Source organism: Meleagris gallopavo, chromosome 2 (genome assembly GCF_905368555.1).
Source record: "Meleagris gallopavo chromosome 2, MGAL_WU_HG_1.1, whole genome shotgun sequence".
Lineage (NCBI taxonomy): Eukaryota > Metazoa > Chordata > Aves > Galliformes > Phasianidae > Meleagris > Meleagris gallopavo.
Window position 1 is genome coordinate 2765692 of NC_139405.1, and position 19662 is coordinate 2785353.

At 43.2% G+C, this 19662-nt stretch overlaps 1 protein-coding gene and 1 long non-coding RNA gene across 4 annotated transcripts in view; one reads left to right on the forward strand and one right to left on the reverse strand.

Moving 5' to 3' along the window:
• The window catches only part of SPTBN1 (spectrin beta, non-erythrocytic 1), a 123086-nt gene that overhangs the window by 68110 nt on the left and 35314 nt on the right, over window positions 1-19662 (reverse strand). The window contains exon 1 of one of the 2 annotated variants that reach the window (XM_085218590.1): window positions 6455-6603. The exons of the other annotated variant lie outside the window; for it this stretch is intronic. Coding sequence (XP_085074716.1) covers window positions 6455-6563 — 109 coding nt within the window. The 5' untranslated portion in view covers window positions 6564-6603. Of the gene's footprint in view, window positions 1-6454; window positions 6604-19662 lie in introns of those variants that run through there. 2 annotated transcript variants of the gene reach the window in all.
• Window positions 6498-16047, forward strand: LOC104909461 (uncharacterized). 2 transcript variants are annotated; one of them, XR_014881797.1, is made up of 3 exons: window positions 6498-6633; window positions 9597-9772; window positions 11721-16047. It is a non-coding gene; the product is annotated as an uncharacterized LOC104909461 (long non-coding RNA). The 2 variants fall into 2 exon arrangements; XR_792332.4 differs by lacking the exon at window positions 6498-6633 and adding an exon at window positions 7117-7661.

Genomic DNA, 19662 nt, shown 5'->3' on the forward strand with positions numbered 1-19662 from the left:
CTAGCTAACTTTCCATCTCTGGAGTCTTTATGTCCCTTCATCTGGATGGGAAGCAGTCTGCCACCTGCCCACCTCCAGCATTAACCTCCAAATGAAATCGCATATTTGTTTTCCTGTGGGAAGAAAAAAGTAGGTTCTAAACCTTTATTTTTTTTTATTCTCTCTTTCACCATAGCTTTTAAAATTAAGAGAGACCTGTTTCCAGTATTTGGCCTAGCAGTTTTCCCAAACCTGTCCATCTAATAAAGAAAATTCGTTTTCACATAATGAAAAAACAACATTACCATACTCCACTATTAATACTTAATACTTCTTCATTCTACTGAAACAGGAACAGAAAGACCTTCAGAGTTGTTGGCAATCAAATACTCTTTCAATGAATTGGCTCAGATCAACATCCTCATAACATTACAGCAACTTCTTCCAGAAAAGTCAGAATCTGACCCCGAGGAGTACACATACCTTCCCAAGCCCCATGTCCTGCACTATGATATCACAGAAGAGCAGCTTATTACAGGAAATAGGAAACTTGGATTTTGTCAGCCATGCTGCAAAGCTGCAATTTGATTTTCTTTGGCATTTCTCCTTGGTTTAGTAGCATTTCATCCATTTTCACAGTCAAAGCATGCACCCAACAGAAAACAAAGATGAAAAGAAAAGAAGAAAAAGGAGGAAATCACAACACAGATTTGAGAAAGAGCTGAGGAATGAAAGCCTATCGGTCTGGTTCTTTATGACCACTTTCACCTCCACCCATATTCTTCTTTACCGCTTCTCTTTCCACGGAAGTCGCTGGCTAAAACCGTAATCAATTTGAATGGGGCTCCTGGACAAAAGAAATATTTGGACTTGGACACTCCTGTGTGGTTACAACATGCCTAAGGTACTTCAGGATTCTCTGTGGCACTTAGCATACTAGAGGCAGTCAGTGCAGCAACACAAAAGCCAGTTCCCACATGAGAACAAGTCTCTGTATTTCCACATTTGCAGAGCTACGGGCGTTACACCCCACAGATCACCTTACCGTTCCAGAAGGTAACCAGTGGCCTCCAGGGTATTCAAAGATCACCTGACTGTCACCTGTGACAACATCTGCTTACAAGCTTTGTTTACTCCATAATATCAGAGCCACAAAGGCGCACAGCAATTGTCTTAGAAAAAAATAATACAAAAATTTCCACTATTTTCTAGATCTGGAGTTTGGATGAAAACAAAGTTCCTTATCCAAACACATAAAAACTAACATTGTAAACAATCAGAAGCGGAATAGACTACCACACAAACTTGAGGCAACAGCTCCGAGCTGTGAGTTTTCACAGTTATTTCAGTCAGGAGTCAAATCCAATTTAAACATTTACTTTTTCAACTCTATCATTACTGACCACATTAACAGAAATACTCTACCGGGTGCTGTTTAAATTTGCCCTCTACAACTTCACAAGTATCAAAACCTACAACCAAAAGGACAAACTGCTCAAAATTTTGAAGACGTGATAAAGAATTCAGAACTTTTAGAAGGAGGACACAACCATTCTCTTCAGAACCTGGGATATTATCAAATCTAGATATGTCTCTAACAGTAACACCTTAGCCCCCATTTAGCTAACCTTGAGCCACAGCAGCACTTTATCTAGCAGTTATGGAGTTGCCGTGCTGCCCTGTACACCCTGTAAAATGGAAAGCACGCAGCACTAACATCTCAGACTCTATTTCTCCACATTCATTCTAAAAGAAAACTTCTGGCACGAACTTTCTGTAAAGTTTTCCTAAAAATCTCACATTTATTTTGGCTTCAATATTATGACTGGTAAACAATGAGAGCGAAGTGTTTAAACGTTTTTATTTCCTGGGTGTTTTTCAGTTTAGCCTTCACAGACCCTATTCCAGATCCTTCCATGTGAGCTTGTTTTCTGTCACTTAAGCAAAAGTTACAGAAATGTAGGAGCAAAATAAGTTGGCCCACGTGTTATAAAATTAACCAGCAACAAACATGGACACTAAAACACGGCTTTCACTTCTGACCATGCTGATTTCAGCAGTCCCCATCCAATGGAAAGGCATGAAAGTGACAAGAACAAAATACAATTCCTAACAAGCGATTTGCCTCTCAATGGAGAAGCTGGAGATGTTAATTACAACACTCACCCAGTCATTTCCTCTAAGTTACATCCCAAAATTATACACTCCATTGGTTGGCAAGAACACTTTTTTTATCCTTTTCCAAACAAGTGTCTGCCTGAAACATTTCTAGACAAAGGAGACTTTGACCACTATTCAGCCACCTTCTAAGTCATAGATAGCTAAAATGCTCCCAAATTGAGTCCAGCATTCAAATATGTCTGCAGAACTACTTTATGACAGAAAGAATAAGGGCCCAGCTGACACAGAAATGCATTTGAGGTCATGTAAGCCTTTGCATTTCTGACAGCCCTTCCATCAATTTAGCTTGTGCCCGTGTTCTCTGAAAACAGAAATCTGAACTATGATGCGACACGAAGATTTTGGAAAGGTTGCAGACAGCAGAAAAATCAAGCAAAATTTGCCACAGGAACAAGAACATATTTGCAATTCAAATAGGTCTGAGAGGGGAGAAAAAAGCATGTAAACCAGACACATTTCATCTGAAATGAAATTAAGCCTTTCCTCCTTTTCCCCTTTAGGGAAAATTACCATGACAAGAAATGCCAGTGACCAATTTGGTAGACAAAGTAGGGCATCCTTCAGCAATTGCTGCCTGTAGCTATGCAGGTCACTGCTAGCAAGCGACTGTGAAATCCTCTAACACGTAAATCTTGCAGCAAAGAACGCAACTGTTGAAACTGTCTTTTCAAAGGGCACCCACATAACTCCGGAGGATCCTGAGCAGAGCAGATTTCACAGCCCCACCCGAGGCCTGGTCCTTCAGCTCACTGTTCAGATCTTGCAGCTCCCGATTCTCCCTGGGCATAGGCAGGGAAACGGGGACAAGACTCTTGCAGACAAGAAATGGTATTTCCTATCTGAAATGCAACATTAAAATAACCCAACACATCAGAACATATTGCACGGCACAGCGCAGAGCTCCACTGGAAGCCGGCCTTCCTCTGGAGGTTTATCAGGAGCACAAATGTAGCTCGCTCCCCTCCCCCAGGATTTCAATCTGTAATTACCACTCGAAATCTTGCACCTCTGGCACAGTCCTAGAGCTGAGACCCAACTTCCCAGTTACGCAGCAGGAACTGATAAGGGCACCGCTGAGTGCCAGCAGTGTTCATGAACACCACGCTGCCCCGTTAGCCAGGTGGGAAGGAGTCTGAGCGCGGCGATGAGAGCTGCTCATCTCCCCTAGCACCAGCACTCTCTGCCCTTGCTGGGGAAGGTCATGCAGCTGCCGAGACCTACTTCCAAATTCCTGACTTGCATTAACCTCTTCCTGCCAACTCTACATCCCCGCCAAGCCACAGGATCCTGCAGTGTTAATGCACCACAGGTGATGTCTTGGTTTACAGTTATAACTTATCTGTTACGCCTGTCATGTAATTGCTCAGCTGAGCAGGATGAATTTCTCCACTGCCATGCCCTGCATAAGCTACATGGCAACACATTTTCCACAAACAAGCTTTGGGGTCCTGTCTTTACTTGCAGAGCTACGGCAGCCCTACTCCAGATCTCTTTTTACTGAACAACTGGCCATGAGAACCAAAACTCCACGCCTAGGTTTAAACGATAGCAACTGCTGATACCATCTCTCACCTATCATTCCAGGACAGGGTGAACTAACCATAATCAGAACTGACAAAGCTTACTGAAGACAACAGGACTTGTTAAAGCATTTTTCTTTTTACACCTGCACTGACATTCTCACAAGGGCTAAGTATGCTGAGAAGTCCTGGAGATTATCTAGTTTTCCTCCTCCAGCCACGGCCACTTTAATAGGCACCACCACTATTTGCATCATCTCCACACAAGACTTCAGGTTTTTTTTTAACACCAAGCAGCCTCGATCCTCAGATCCATTTGTATCGGCATCTTCCACTGCATCTTTCCTCTCTGCCCCCCGTAGAGCATATGGGAGCAGGGATCTCTGCAAGGCGACTCCAGGTGCAGGCTGGAAAATCTGTTCAGAAGGCTCTGTCACCATAGCCAAGTTTCTTAAGTTTCCATAAAAATCACCACTTCAAGGCACTTAACAGAGGTGGAATGTAAGAGTGCCTAAGTGGTCATTTGAATTTGCATCTGAATTTCCTTTGTCCTTCCAGGCTAACTTGTTTACCAGGATTTGTTTAACATTTGGGGGCAGAACTCGTTGTCTCCTGGCTTCTCTTTCCTTCTAAGCAAAACTCCGTGCCAAACCCACCCAGCCCTCTACCTTAGGAATCAGAGAGTGATTTGATCTTATTTGTTTGTATGCCTTCCAGTCGATGATAAAACTGCACTTCAAGAGTACTATACATGTATTTAGCTCACCCTTGCTGGGTCTGTGTCTGGCACCGAGCAGGCTGCAGTGCCACAAGTGCCTGCAGTCTCACTGGAGCTTCCAGCAAATACACAAAAGTCACTCGAAGGTACTACAACTCCCAAATAATGGCTTTCAGCTATTCCTCAAACAAAGAGCTATTAATCCAAGGAAAGACACCTTTGTCAGCAGTCGGGCCACTCCCTTTGTAGCACGAAATATTTTGTAAGGTTATTTAGCATTTCATGGAGTATCTAGTGCATAATTTAAAACATTTCCTGTACTTAAGCTCCACCCTGTAGGAGATCATCGTCAGCACTCGTTTTCAAGCCTGTCTATCCTCTGCAACATGAATAAACAGCTAGGGATGGTCTATTGCAAAGTCCCTCCTTATGCTTTCAGAACACAGTGTGTTATCTTCTTCCTTACAGGAAACTGCAGTAAATTTAAGAGGAGTATTGCAGTCTTCCCCCCCAAAGTCAACACTGCATTCCACTGCAGGGTAAACTCACTTTCTGTGCTTTCAACACTGCGGTTTGCTTTCTTCTTTCAACGTCATGTAAACATGCAGATAATGGATTCCTGAAGCAGTGACCCTGAAAATGATAAAATCTGCCTTCCTCCGGCTGCTACCTTCATCAGCACAGAAAGAGGTGGGAGCCACTAGTTCTCCCCCCGTGCCGCAAGCTTACCTCGCTCATTTTCAAGCAAGTACCGCAGCCTAAGACCTGACAGATGTCCAAGATAAAGCCTCTAATGTATGTATTCCCTCATGTGTAAGTTTGGAGCCTGGACTTTCCATGCCTTCCTGAGGAATGTCTCAGTTATCAGCTCTTAAAATGCTGTCATTTTATCTTCTTGCATCCAGAACGCAGCCATTACTGTGAGCCAGTTTACAAGATAAACACAGTACTATGAATGAAAGATTTCCTTGCCTCTCTCCTTAAGCCAACAACTGGGAACATTCTTCACTCTAACCAAGGCTCTTCCTCCTTCTCCAACAGGAACCACAAGACCACACTTGCGGTACAGATCAGCGTGAAATAAGAAACATGCTCAGAAGGGATGAACTTCACTGTACTTGGGTTGCAAGTATTTACAGTCACATGGCTACAGAGGAGGAGGTGGTTTGGTTTTGGTTAAGAATTCTGATTGATTCTGAACTGCACTGCCAGAGCTCATTCATTCCTGAGAATTGCCTTGCACAGGAACAGTGGTGTTGATGTTCTTGTGCCCGAGGCAGAGACACACTGGGCACAATCCTGCACCACTGCAGCATGAGCAATCTGGGTTTCCAGCCCCGTTCAGAGGCCTATCCTCTGTCAAGTACATCCCATTCCCCAAAGGAAATAGCTGATTTCTCTTCTCACACAAATAGAGAATTTAATGGGAAGACACCGCAGAACACTGCCTCTGTCTAAAAGTAAAGTAGTAAAAAATGAAGGAAGCTGGGAACATTAAAGTATGCAAAAGTTTTCAGAGTAATCTACTATCAACATGAGCAAGGCATTTTGTTTGGAAATGATGCAACTGCCCTTGGTTTGAGAAAAAGTCAAGCTACCTTTTCGTCTTTACAGGAGGTACACAGGCAGTTAGAGCTGCTGCACTGCACCCTGCACCCAAACAAAGCCAAGATTTCATGACTAATTTCCACAATTACGACTATCTCTCATTTAAGGCTAAAACAAACAGAAAGACCACTTCCTCACTCTCCCTCTTATTGTTCCGACTGACTTGGTCTGGGCTACTTCTCATTTGTAATGCTGAGTGCTCACAGTTGGACTGCACTGCACCGCTGTGTAAGACTGAGGACACCTTCAGAGGGATAAAAGTCACACAGGGGCTCTTAAAAGCACACACAGCTTTGTACTGTAGCATTGTTTTTGGACTCTGTATCGTTCCTGCCTCCCTGCAAGGAGAACAAGCCCAGGCTAACATATTACTGGGATCATATCATAGCAACACTTACAAAAAGAAAAAGAAAAAAAACAACAAACACACAAAACAGCACGGGCTTACCTTGTAACTGCTTGAATCTTCCTTCTAACTGATTATAGTTATAAGGCACCTGAGCTGCGTATCCTGGGGACAACGGCCCAGGCATACTGGTTGATTTCTGTAATTCCATTTACAGGTAACACAGGGATACGATGAACTGCAGCATAAAGAAACCACGGGTTTCTCTACCCCACATTCAGGTAAATCCCAGCTTCCTCTGAAGTTTGGCTTCGGTCCCTGAGAAAACGCTCTCACTGAGCCCCGAGCAATAGCAGCTCCGGTTCAAAATCCAGCGGTGTGGGTTGGCGGCACGTTTTCTGTAACAGATTCAAACTTAAAGCACCAGGAAGAGTTTTTTTGGTGGTGGTTGTTTTTTTTTTTTTTCCTCTGCTCCACTACAGTGCTTCAATCAGGTTTCAAATGCCCAGCTCTGGTGAAACTAACCTAAAGAAAAGTGAGCTTGCGTTTCAGCCCGGAGCCACACGCAGCCGTCCCAGCAGCGCTCCCAGGAGCCGCGCACACCTCAGACCTTACGGCTGGTTTGTAATATAATCAGCAGCCGCCCGGGCGGAGGCTGATGTCACTCGATTACCATACGGTACGGTAGAGGAAACGTAGGCTGTACCAAGGGCGAAGGGGCGGTGGAGCTGGGGAAGAGCGGGGCTGGCGGTGGGACGCTGGGGAGGCTCCTTCCGCTGGAAGCGCCCGGCGTGGCGGCAGCACCCAAACCGAGGGCAGCGTACGGGATGGCTGCCCGCGCCCCGCTGCACCACACGAGCCGGTGGTATCTTCCTAAACAAAGCTGGTGGAATTACACGCTTCTGTGGAGAGCCTCATGTAACGGAAAAGTCTCAGATTACTATCGCTTGAAAAGGAGGGCACTTCTCTTCATTTATTTTCAATACCGTTCGCTTGAAAAAGCAACACGCGCACAGAAGCACTCATTCAGTATTTAGCAGCAGGCGAGGAGAGGACTCAGAAAAACGTGCTCTCCAGCATGCTGGGTACAAACGAAACCTTTGTGAAGGGGTTCTGTAAGCAGCCAATTCCTTTCGCTCAATTCCATGTCGCTGCCGACGTGGAAGATGTTGACACGTCCCGTGCACGTGAGCGCAGGTGCCCGCTCTGCCTGGTGGAGTGCAGCTCCTGGAGTTGGCTTTAGGATGGGTCAGCTTTCCCTTGGGGCCGTGAGCTCCTTCCCTCACTTACACACAAGTGAAATGAAAAGGTCAGTTCTGCATTTATATTCTAAATCTGCATCGTTTGCCCATTTGTTTTTAGAATTGCTAAAACATTCACGCAAACGTTTTCTCTTTTTTTCATTTCTTGCATTTCCAAATTCCTTCCCAACTGAATCAATGTTCTCTTCTCCTCCCACTCCATCTCCTCCTTAAATGTTTCAAAATGTTGCCTTTGTTTTGATGCTGCAGTTTCACAAGTTTTTAGTCAGATAATAATTTCTGAGGACAATTTCTGTGGGCGAAGCACCCACGGGCTGATTGCAGCCCTGGCTCCAGAGAGGTGCGAGTTGGAAAGGCGAGCGGGTGGCACCGACGGACAGGGAACAAGGAGTGAGAGTGGGAACAAGCAGCGAGAGGTCCGGCTGTGAGCAGCGTTAATTCAGAGAGAAGGGATGAAGGCAGCACCTCCCAGCTGAAGCTGGGGTTTCCAAAAAAATAATAAATCCACAGTCTGCTGAAAGTGCCTGGCGCATCGCTCCCAAGGCCATAAATGCACTTAAAATATTTACAGCCTTTTACTACACTGGCTTACTTAAAACAAAAACCTAACTCCCATCCCAGAGTTCCTTATTATATTGATGCAGAAGGGCTTCTGCCAGCATCTTTCAATGAACCCCTCTGTAACAGCAGAGCTGTGTTTAGATGAGACTTTTGGTGCTACAGTAGGCCTCAAGTACAGCCTAATGCATTTTGGTCTTTATGAAAGCTGGCCTCCAACCTTTTCAGTACTACCCAAAGCCCATTCAGCTGCCCAGAGAAGAAAGTGACCGTCTACAGCTGGAACACTGCTGTACAATGGAACGAGGTGCTGCAGGCTCGTGCCCCCAAATAAGCACTTGGAAGGCACGAAGGGATTTGAGGAAGCACCTGTACTCGCTCCTGCTGCAGGCAGGATGCTGCTGTGGGGACAACAATGTGCTGGTGCTGGCACGGTGAGCCCTGTGTTCCTGCTAAACCTTCCCCTGCTAATCCCTGTACAGCCAGCTGTCCCCAGCGCAGAGAGCTGTGCAGAGAGCTGCCAGCCACCTGACTTCCAGGATGGGGGAGGGGAGGGAAAGGGAAACGGAGCTGGTCATATACAACTGCAGACTCCTCCAAAGCTCCAAGGGCACGAGGACAGGCGCATTTCGGCTGCAGATTTTTTCCTGCAGCTTTCTATCAATGGCAGCTTTTGCCTGCAACGTCTGACCTATGTCATAATTAAAGGAAACCCTTCCCTTCGAGAGCAGGCAGCCAGCCAGGCCCTACCTGCAGGTGTATCGGCTCACTGCTGTCCCACCTTGAGCAAACAGGTGTTGCTATGTGAGGCAGCCATAAGGTCCAAGAGAGTGACAGGAGAGCTGCAGTGTTTTTAACATCATTAAGGCCATAAATCAGGAGCCAGGAGCTCTTCCCCAGCTGAAAGCTTCCCCAGCGCCTTTGGGCAGGGGACACAAAAAAGCACATGGCCGTTATCAGAAATATTGACAAATAAAATATTACAAAAAATGGAACACTAAAAACTAAAAATAGTCATCTGGCTTTGACCCATATAAAACACAGACTGGCATTCCCCACTCTGCCATAAAATATTAACACCGCATGCATGAATTCACTCCTCAGATCATCCCCTGTGGGACAACTCAACGTGGTAAGCTTATAGATCCCAAGAAATACTGAACAAAAGCTGGATTTAGAGCATTTTTGTTCCTTCCCCCTGTTCTGGCCTGCACACCGTGCTACATGAAAAAGTGAAGGAACTGAAGCAAGGATGAGCAGTGTAAGGTACACCACAAACAAAGGGAAAGCTAAAGGAAAAGGCAAGAATTTGTGCTGGAACTGAGTTTAATTTCTTCAGGATCTGACACAGAGATGCTGGGATGCTATGGAGAACTCAGCATCAGTCACTGTGAAACTCTGACCTCATTTTATCTACCATCCAGGTTGGCATGTGGGCTGAACAACGGGTCCCCAAGCAACAGATGTGACAGACTTTGTTAATGATGATATCAGCTCCTTGGGATGGCCCCAATCACCGGGTGCTGCCGACTCATCTGCCAGAGCATTACTTACGCTCTGCTGGGCCTCCTGTGGACATTTTGAAGGCTCCACTTAACAGGTTGGTAGTAATTCAGTAGAAGAGCAAAGCAAAATGGGGACCTGCCTGTATTTGTGAAACTCTACACAACTGTACGTAGCAATTTCTTAAAAATGGGCACCCTGCCAGTTCCCATTTTTATTTGGGTAACATCAGACCTAATACAGTCATTTGCTGTTGATTCCAAATTAGTGACCCTGCGACCAGTTTACTGCTGTTTGTAGCAAAGCACTGAATCAATTACAAGGTTCTCACATGCACAAAGCCCTTTTTTATACCTAATTTTCACTCATTCTCTTTTTTCTCTTTGACTAAGCCCTTGACAATGCTAATTAGATTATTTGTTATGGAGTGGAATTAATACTTTAAAGGCCATAAATAGGATAACTTAAGTCACACTCAGGCCATTGCTTATCAAATCAACCCAGCTTGAAATTGTGCATGGTGCAATTCATCACTGATTACAGTGTTGGAGAAAACTAAGGGGCAAATCATGTGTTAACTTCTAGTAATCAAGCAGGGATTTCTTTTCTTAAATTCTGCTCCCACTTTCCTCTTACAGCTCTGAAATACAAGTTTCTGCTTGTATTCTTTGAATTGTACCTCTCCCATGGTGCATGACTGGTAATGATGGTCTGCATTACTTGTGCACTCATTAGGAGTTATTAAATAAAAGCACAAGTGATTATCCACTTAGCCATAAATACATGCAGTAATGCAAAGTGTGACTTAGTTGCTGTGATTAGAGCTTTGCAAAGCCTCAAGGAGAACAAGAGGTTGATTGCAGTAACAGGAATGTAGAAGCAACATCTGGAGGCAGGTGCTTTCCCCAGAACAAAAAGGATCTGACCCAGGATCCGCTTTTATACAGCACTGCTGCTGAATTATTGCTTTTATCACAAAGCAATTGTATGGAAAGTAATTGAGATTAAATCTGGCAAAATTGCCACCCAAACCCCTAACTATCAATGTTTCTAAGGTTTAACCAAACCACCACTTCTCTCAGCCCAAAGAAAACCCATAACCAAACCCTTAACATATTCTCAAAAGAAGTATAGACCAAAAATTCTAATTTCCAGGCTAAGGATCCAGCTCATAACTCTTCTGCAGAAAATAACTGCTAGGTAACCTCATCCAGCCATCACTCCGTGCTGTTTTCCACCAATAAAGTCAGTCAGTACTGGCTGACTTTACGGGGTTGACAGTGAAGATAATGTTTGAGGTGGACACAATATCCAAACAGGCCCACCCACAAAATACATTCATTTATTGCAGATGTGAAAAACCAAGAAGGTAATTCACAAAATGTTCCCTGGGTACTATAAAACAAATGCAGGCTTTACACTGCTGTGTTCTGAGACAAAGATGTGATTTTACAACTTCACAAAAGACAATTATCTTTCTAATGGAAAGCAGAGTGCACGCCAGAGTTTACAATAATTACAAATCTGGTTAATCATCACCCTTGTCTTTCCTTCTTACTCTTATTTGCTCTTCTAAATTCTCTATGTGGTGACTAACTAGAAAAAATATCGCTAGATAAAAAGGATGATTTATTAATCTAAAATGCCACAAAAGCTATATGATATTTGATTCTCTCTTGAGAGGGACTAAAGTTCTTACACAGCCCCTCTAAGGCCACAGTTAAGAACTGAAAACTCCCATCACATTTGCCTTTCTTGACTCCTCTTGCTAATACCTCAGTCTGCACAGTAAAAGGAGAATGTCTCCTTACATATGCAATAGGTCCAGTAAGGAAAAAAAATTTTTTTTTTTATTTTTTTTTTTTTTCCTGTGGATTGTTCAGGAAATACTTATTTTTATCACATTTGACAATTTGCATAAGAAGAATCCTGAGGAGTTAGCTGCCTTCCCTGCAGTTCACACGCAAGCTGCCGGAACGCAGAGGAGCAGCCCACACACCGAGCACAAGTTGCTGTGCCAACTTCATTTTGTCTTCCCACTGCAGGTACAGGCAGAGCAGGTCTGCTCCTCTTACTAACTTGTCATTCCTGGGACACTTGGCAACTATCTCAGACGGTCAACTGAACACAAACTAAACAGAGCTTCTCGTCAGTAATGCTTCCTTGTCAGAACTGCAGTTTAATTCTTCTGTCTAAAGGGAGTTTTAGGTCAGTGGCAAATAGAAACTTCCTCAAAGTCCCTTCCTGATATGTTTGGGAGAGCCAAGGACATCGTAATGGAAGGGAAAGGGGCAGACTGAAAAGCAGGAGACCACAGAGACTGCTGTCACTAAAGGACCTGCACACACTTCCCTCCTGCCTGGCCCAGGTAGGCCTGCAGCAGCTCAGCACTGGTCCCTGGTACAGACCTGGGCTCAGGATGAACCTGCATGCGGTGACAAAGGCGGCACAAACCCTTCGGGAAAACTGACGGATCTGCCCATAATGTCAACCTACTACTGAAACTGGGTCAGTTCCACCTGGTTTCGAGTTTCAGAGTGAACAGTTTTCACAACTCCCAGATGAACAGGAAAGTTGACATGACTTTTGCAAGAGCATGTCCTTGCTAAGCACAGCAGCGGAACACTTGCCAGAAAAGCCTGCAGAGAAGAGCTATTCTAGCATTTCGTGTCTGGAAAAGATCGTGGCTTCTCTTGGTGTGTATTCCAGTCTAAATGGCTTTTTCTGAGCTGTATTGCTTCCCATATCAAAGCAAGAAGAACCCCTGAAGTACCCCAGAAATGACACTTGCAGGTTTTCCTTGTGGCCCACACAGAATGCACTCAGTTTGCGACCTGACTTAGATGAATAACTCTTTTAAAAAGTCTATTAAAATCAAGCATGGCACACAATCATAGAGTTAAGATGCTCATTTTCTCTGAAAATTTGGTGTGAAAGCACTTCTCGATTTGATTCCAGAGAAGAAGTTTTAGCATGCTATTTTAAAAGGTGATGTTTTTATTGCCTCTCCTCAACCCCTCTCCTTCTCTGACTGAATTGCACCCACATTTATATGTAGGGAGAAGAAAATGTTTCACCACTCCTTGATCTTTTCTTCCACTTGTCCTGTTTTCTTTTTTTTTTCCCCCAGAATTAGACAACAAACAGAGGAAGAGATGCACTGTTGCTGCACCATAATCACTCGGGCATGTAAATTCAATCTTCTGTAGCTACCGAGCCAAATGAGAATCGGGTGAAAACAATAAGCAGGACACATTGATCTTTATAAATCTCCATAAGCCAGATAATTTATTTCTACCGTTTCTCCTGCTTCCCATATATGGTAGGGAAAGCAGGGAGGCTGTATTAATGTTTGTAAATATATCCTAATGGTGACCAGCCATTTCATAGGTGATAAGTTCAGGGGAAAGAAATAAGAAGGCACCTTTCTGCTCTGCCTGTTCCGTAACCGGAGAAACTCGAGCCTCTAAACTAGAAACCTCTGAACCAAACTGAGCTGCATAAAGAACCTGAGCTCCTCTTATACCTAAGCAACAAAGTTCCAGAACAGCATAGGTACAGGCATGAGCTGTTCCTATAGTTCATTCAAAATAAACTGGGGAGAAAACAGGAAAATGTTGTTAAAAAAGGTGTTGGAAGTTGTGTTCTTGTTGGTGTTGTTTGCTTGTAGTCCCAGATGCAGAACTATGAGCTGAAAGCTTCGTTTTGAAAATCAACATAAAAGAAATGCTTCTTTCAAGAGAAAACCTCACCCACAACATTTCATCATCTGGCGACTGCCTGTCATTGCAAAGAAAAAAAGTTTAATGATCAACTGACTAAATACTAATTGTCTGACATAAAGTTATTATTCCACAACAAGCCATGTTTCATTCTCACACATGTACAAGAGCTGCCTGTGTACAACATACATCCACCCCAAAGGCTTAATAACATTTAAAGAAAGTAAAACAATGTTTAAAAAATCCACATTGTGCAACATATAGATACAAAGTGATTGGGGGAAAAAAAAAGTGTTGGCACTGCTCACTGAAAGAGATCAAAGCTAATAGGAAGAACGCTACAAGCTGAAAAAGTGCCACTCAGAAGCAAATTTTCATCATCCTCTGTGCTAGTCCAGTCTCTGCCCCTGTTCCTATTCATTCTGCCTCTTCCCATCAAGGCAATCTGGGTTTATATCTCTCCAGGATATTACCTCAAGATATGAATCAAAGCTCTGATCCGAGGAGATGATTTCATCACTAATCTTTCTCCATTAGAAGAACTCCAAGGTTAACAGAAATTAGTAAACATCTTTTAATCCTGTACTGCATTTTGCTTTGCAGTATGCTCTGCTAGACATTATTTATACTTCAGGGAGTACTTTCATGCAGTATCCAAGCAACAAATAGAAGGAAAAATGCACGGTACATTGCAGATTTGGCTGAATAAATAAAATAAACACAGAGACATTGCTAGTTAGATACTGAGGATGTAAGACAAGAACACTCTTTTCTGCATACACATCTTTTGTGGAAAGACACCTATTACACTGTAGATTCATGACTCATTTCTGAAGTGCACCCACAACCAAGCTCATCCCCGATAAAATCACAAATTAAAAAAGTGACATTGCCATTGCTGGCACACAATTTCTTTAAGTGAGAAATCCTTTCCAATAAGACAATGCAGCAAAATATATAGAACAATCACATTAGTTCAGTGAAGGGTCATTAACAGTTACCCCGTGGTTTCTCTGTATTAAGTATCTCTAAAGCATTGATTCCAACAGCAAAGGTTAAGACTAAAAAGACTGTAATGATCAGGTTTCCTATGGTGCCATTATGGGTTAGATTCCCAGCTGGTGGAAGTCAGCGTGGTCTCACAGAAGCCAGCAGGAAAATGCCAATCTGTACCAACTGACAATCTGGTTGGTTGGTCTCCTAAATCACCAACCTCTGCCCCAGCTCTGCTATTGCTCCAGGCTCAGCTCTCACTATGGAGAATGCATCTCACAGTGAGGCTGCTTCCTCTCTTGAAGCAGCTGGAGTAGGCAGCGTTTGATTCCACAAAGCCAACCCTGCCTTTCCTTGCTGCTCGTTGGATGTTGACGCAGAACGCTGCATCTCACTCATCCCATCTCTGCAAGCAGCCAAAAGCAAATCCCCTGGTGCTTTTACTCTTTCTCAACGCCGTGGTGATGAATGGATGATGAAAACTAAAACAGACAGGAGAGAGCTGTGCCGTGCCAGTGTGGGAGTTAAGCAACACACCTAAAAATCAGTGCGTGTAAGGAAGCACAGCACGAAGGTTAGCACAGAGACCACGAGCCCAACACCAAGGTATGACAGAGCAGATTTACCTGCGCTTTCAGGGTTACCCTCACAGGTATTTCATTGGTAAGATCCTAAAAGTAGATATGCATATAAACACACACACACAGCGTACATACATCAGATTTCTTCTTACTCTAAGTCCAGATGGCTTTTTATTATTTAATCATTTCTCAACTACAGTACTTTTTCAGATGTCCTACATCTACTACAAAAATGTTCTTCTACCTTATTTTGCCAAATTACTGCATTGCTGACCTCAGCATAGAGTCAGCCTTCTGTGAACTGAGGTCTGGCATACATCTGGAGATGTCCACAAGAAAATGTACTACCTGTGCTCTAGTCCAAGGACTTACTGGGATTCAGAGATCAGTCAGTACAGCCTCATTCACTGGCGAGATGCTAGGTTCTCCCAAGTGCATCTCTGACTGGATATTGCCTAGTCTTGAAAGAATGTAATCAGAGATGTAAAATGATTGCAGCTGTCAGATTTTCCACACTGTGAGGCTGCCAGCAAGTGCTCCTTTTCCACCCCCAGCCCAAAGCAGCTCAACGCCCATTTTCCAGTTCCACTCGTTCTGCCTGAGCAATGTCTGCTGGATCAGTTATTCACAAGGATGCAATCACTTCCATGCATCACTCTGTTACCATGCAATCATAAATACTATTCATCAAGTAGACAAGCATGTATGATTCCAGATAATTCACAAATTACACTCAGCACAACTTTCTTCACAAGCCTAGTTCCACGCTCAGGCAGTTCCACTGGCTCATGGATCTGGGATCTGGTCAGTTTGCAAAGATCTCCACATTGTTCATACACTACCCATTGATTCAAAGAGAGAACAAAACTTCAAACTATGCAGAACTGGTAATAAAATCGTATTACTATAGCAGTGAGATACAAATGGTCTTTGTACTTAATTACATTTTTGATGGGATATCGTTGAATCAAGTTGTTCACTTGAAAGTAATTTTTTGTTGTGTGGACACAGTGATGCCTTCACAGGTTGAAATTGGTCTACTCATTATCTTTAAAATTAAAGTGCTAAGAACAAAATATTATTGATTATCTGTTAGTTGGTTGGGTTTTTTTTTTTTTTTGTGTGTAATTTGTTTCAGAATAATCCTCCACAAGCAACATCAAGAGCAAATGCATTAATCACCAGTGACAGCTGGGCTAAGCTTTCCTTGCTTTATGAGAAAAGCACAGTGCTCACCAGTAGGCACAGGCAGCACTGCAGGTGACATGCTAACTACAGCAGCTTCAGCAGCACCACACTTTCTCCCTTGATGTCTACATGACACATAATATGAAAAACGTTACTGCTGTTTTCAACACGAGCCTCCCACAGATTCTGGTAAAGTACAGCAGCTTAGGAACTCCAGCTGAGGAACTGTTCCAGACAAAATCCAGAAGGAAAGCACTGGGTGATGTCCACACTTCTAAAACCTTTTGGTGAAATAATTTCACCAACTTCTGAGCAAAATCAGATTTTTAAAAGTATGCATTTTCACATCTACTTGAAAGTAAGTTTGTACTGGGCCTTTGGCTGCTTAAACCTGGACTTAAAACCATGTCTAAAACCAGCACTATCCAGGCCCATGCTGTGGAGATGCATCTGCAGTTTCATTGCTGTATGGTTATTTCTGTTTAGTGTCAGGTGAACCCTGCACATGCCCTTCAGACTTGACCTCCCAGATTTCCATACTAGTGACAGGAATCAGTATGATGCAGGTTTCCCTTTCCTTAAACGCGCCTTAATAAAATCAGAGAGCTGATTTTCAAATGCTAGATACCTCAGATATTTATGAAACATATTGCAAGAGCTGATTCCCAGCACGCTCCTTCCTTCAAAGCCAAAAAAATAAACAAAAATATGTATTATCTTGAAAGCCAAAACATTTTGGCTTTTCATCTTAAAAAAAAAAACAAAAAAACCCTGAGACCTAAAACTTCATTCTGGCTGCGGAGAATTCCTCTCTGTCGAAGCAGTAACAACTCTGCTAAAAGAGATGCTGGACAGCAAGGCAGCAGGTGCACAGCACCTCAGGAATACAGCAAGCACCTTGCCTTTCTGAGGGTTTGTTCTGCTGACTTTGTGTGCTGGTGCTGCTGGGGGAATGGCTTGAGGATAGGGCTAACAAGTCTCAAATGTGAGACCTAGCGCAGGTTTTCTTCACCTTTCCTTAATCCTCAAGGAACAGGTATTCCTCTATTCTAAAAAGGAAACATTTCAACAGTAGAACTTCAGTAACAATTTCAGCAGCTTTCCCTTTTTGCTTCTTGAGAACCTAAGTTACTAGCATGAATTACAATCCTATTTTCTCTGCATAAAAGAGCTAACTAAGGAAAGCTCTACTCCAAGAGCAGTCTTTTTACCTGTGTTCCCCTATGAGGCTCATGAACACCATGAAGTGCAAAACTATAAAGTGTTCTGACCTATGCACAGTAAGCTAGGTGGAGCTGTAAAAGGAACATACAGTATCCCCTGCTCTGCCCTAAGGAGATACGCCTCTGTTATTTCATCAACTTTGAAACTATTTTTCATTCATATACCAGACAGCTGAGTCACAGACCTTCTGGTCACTCAGATGAACATAGATGACAAAAGGACAAAATACAGATGAAAAGCGGAAAAGCAAAGACTTTTTTAATATTGAATTAATTAACTGAAGAAAGGGAAAGTTCTGGAGGACGATTCTTAATTCATCTGAGATGGTGAAATCATCTGAGATAGTGAGCACAGCACACCTGAATGTCACAGTTCCAGAAGGAGTGTGAAAAATTCTGCTGAACAATTGAACAGTTTCTGGAGACTTTCATAAGAGCTCTGAGAGCCAAGGTGCTGCACAGCAAATCTTGTTAGCTAATGGTCCTTGATGGCCGAAACCCAACACCTGAGGTTTGTGAATGAAGAATTTTGCACAAACATGATATCTTTTTGGCTTCTACAGAGCAGGTAGAATTACCTGGTCTTCCAGCAAGACCTTCTGAAGAACCAGGAGAACAAGGACAGGTGAAAGATGATTTCCTACAGTAGGGTTTCTTAATTTACAAAGTAGAGATCAGTTACCCTCTTCCCATATTGGTTGCACAGTGAGTGAGTTCAACGTGAATGGCAGTCAATCTGGTTGTATATCTTCGAATCTGAATTCTGATTGAAAGCTGAGTTCCAAGGCAATTTTCTTTGTTTTAAACAGAATCCATCATTAGCATTATGGTACTCACAGTGTACAGACCTCTTTGATAATATCAGTTAGCTGCTGTGCTGATATTAATGCTTCACTATCACTATTTATCCTACCTGCTTTAACTAAGCTTTTCTCCAACACATTGTTCTGACCATAGATTATTCTGACCACCATCTCCTGCACTGCTCTTTAAATATTTCACCATCCTGCTAGAAGATGGGGCCAAACAGAATGTCAAGTTCTGGCTCAGAACGCACTTCTTGCTTACCTGCTCTCCATCCTTTGCCTTTAAGGTAAAGGAAGTAAGCTTCATTTGAATTACAGTAAACTAGAATCAATACAAGATGGAAGCTTTACAGAAAAGGCATTTCACAGCTTGATGAAGAATGTGGACAGAAGATGCTTGCACCAACAAAAAAGTTTCACATTGAATACGTAGTCATTAGGCAGCATAAAATGCTTGTGGCAGTTATACTCTGGCATCTTATCAATGGGGGAATAAAGAGCTTTTTATTTTGAAACCTCTTGTACTAGGATAAGGAGATAATGCTACACGTGTGTTTCAGAACACGCACGACAGGGACGGTGTTTTGATTTGCCTCGTCAGTTAAAGAAAAAGAAGACATACTAAAAGAAAGAGCTGGACTCCACCAGGCAGTTACCTCTGGAAAGAAAATAATAACCTCTGTAAAGAAAAGTGCTGTTGTCAGAAGATAGCCAGTCTAAAATGGCTGCCTTGGGACTCAGGGTGTTGGATGATGCTGAGAACCACCGTCCTTTTAAGTCAGACTGGACTTGGTTGTTCTTCAGAGACTTTGGGCCCTGCAGATGGTGCATGACCACTTCTGCCTCAGAGAGTGGTGAAATCTGCCCATTAAAGAAATGATGGCACAGACAAGCCCAGGCTTTCACGCAGTGATTACTGTGTCTGATCCAGTGACAGGCAGCTGAATTACGAGACACCTCAAAAGGAGTCTGTCTCAAAGGGTCAAAGACTACACGAGAAAAATAATTAGGATCCCAGCTCCAGGCTGAGAGTCAATTCCCTAGTGCTTACAACATGAAGCACCTGCCCTTCTGGGGAGACACAAGGAAAGATTATCCACCAGAAAACATATGTTGAATGGTGCCAGAAGTAACACTGCTTAGTCTTTAACTGTAACCTCCGATGTGCAACATAAGCCCGTCCTCATTCCTCTCTCCCTGCATCATCATTAGGATTTCAAGCAGTGCTGCAGCAGTGCAGTATGCTGCGTGTTTCGGCAGCACGCAGTATTATCAACACTAAAGGTACAGAACTGCAGGCAGGAAGCACATCAAACTAAAACAGTCGTGCACAAAGTTATAAAAAAGAAAATGCATCATACTCTACGACAATGGTTATATATAGCTCTGAATCAGATCTTCAACAAAGTTATTTGCTTTGAAATTGGTATTTGTTCTAGGCTGACTAAATAATTCAAGTACTTTCCTTGCATTA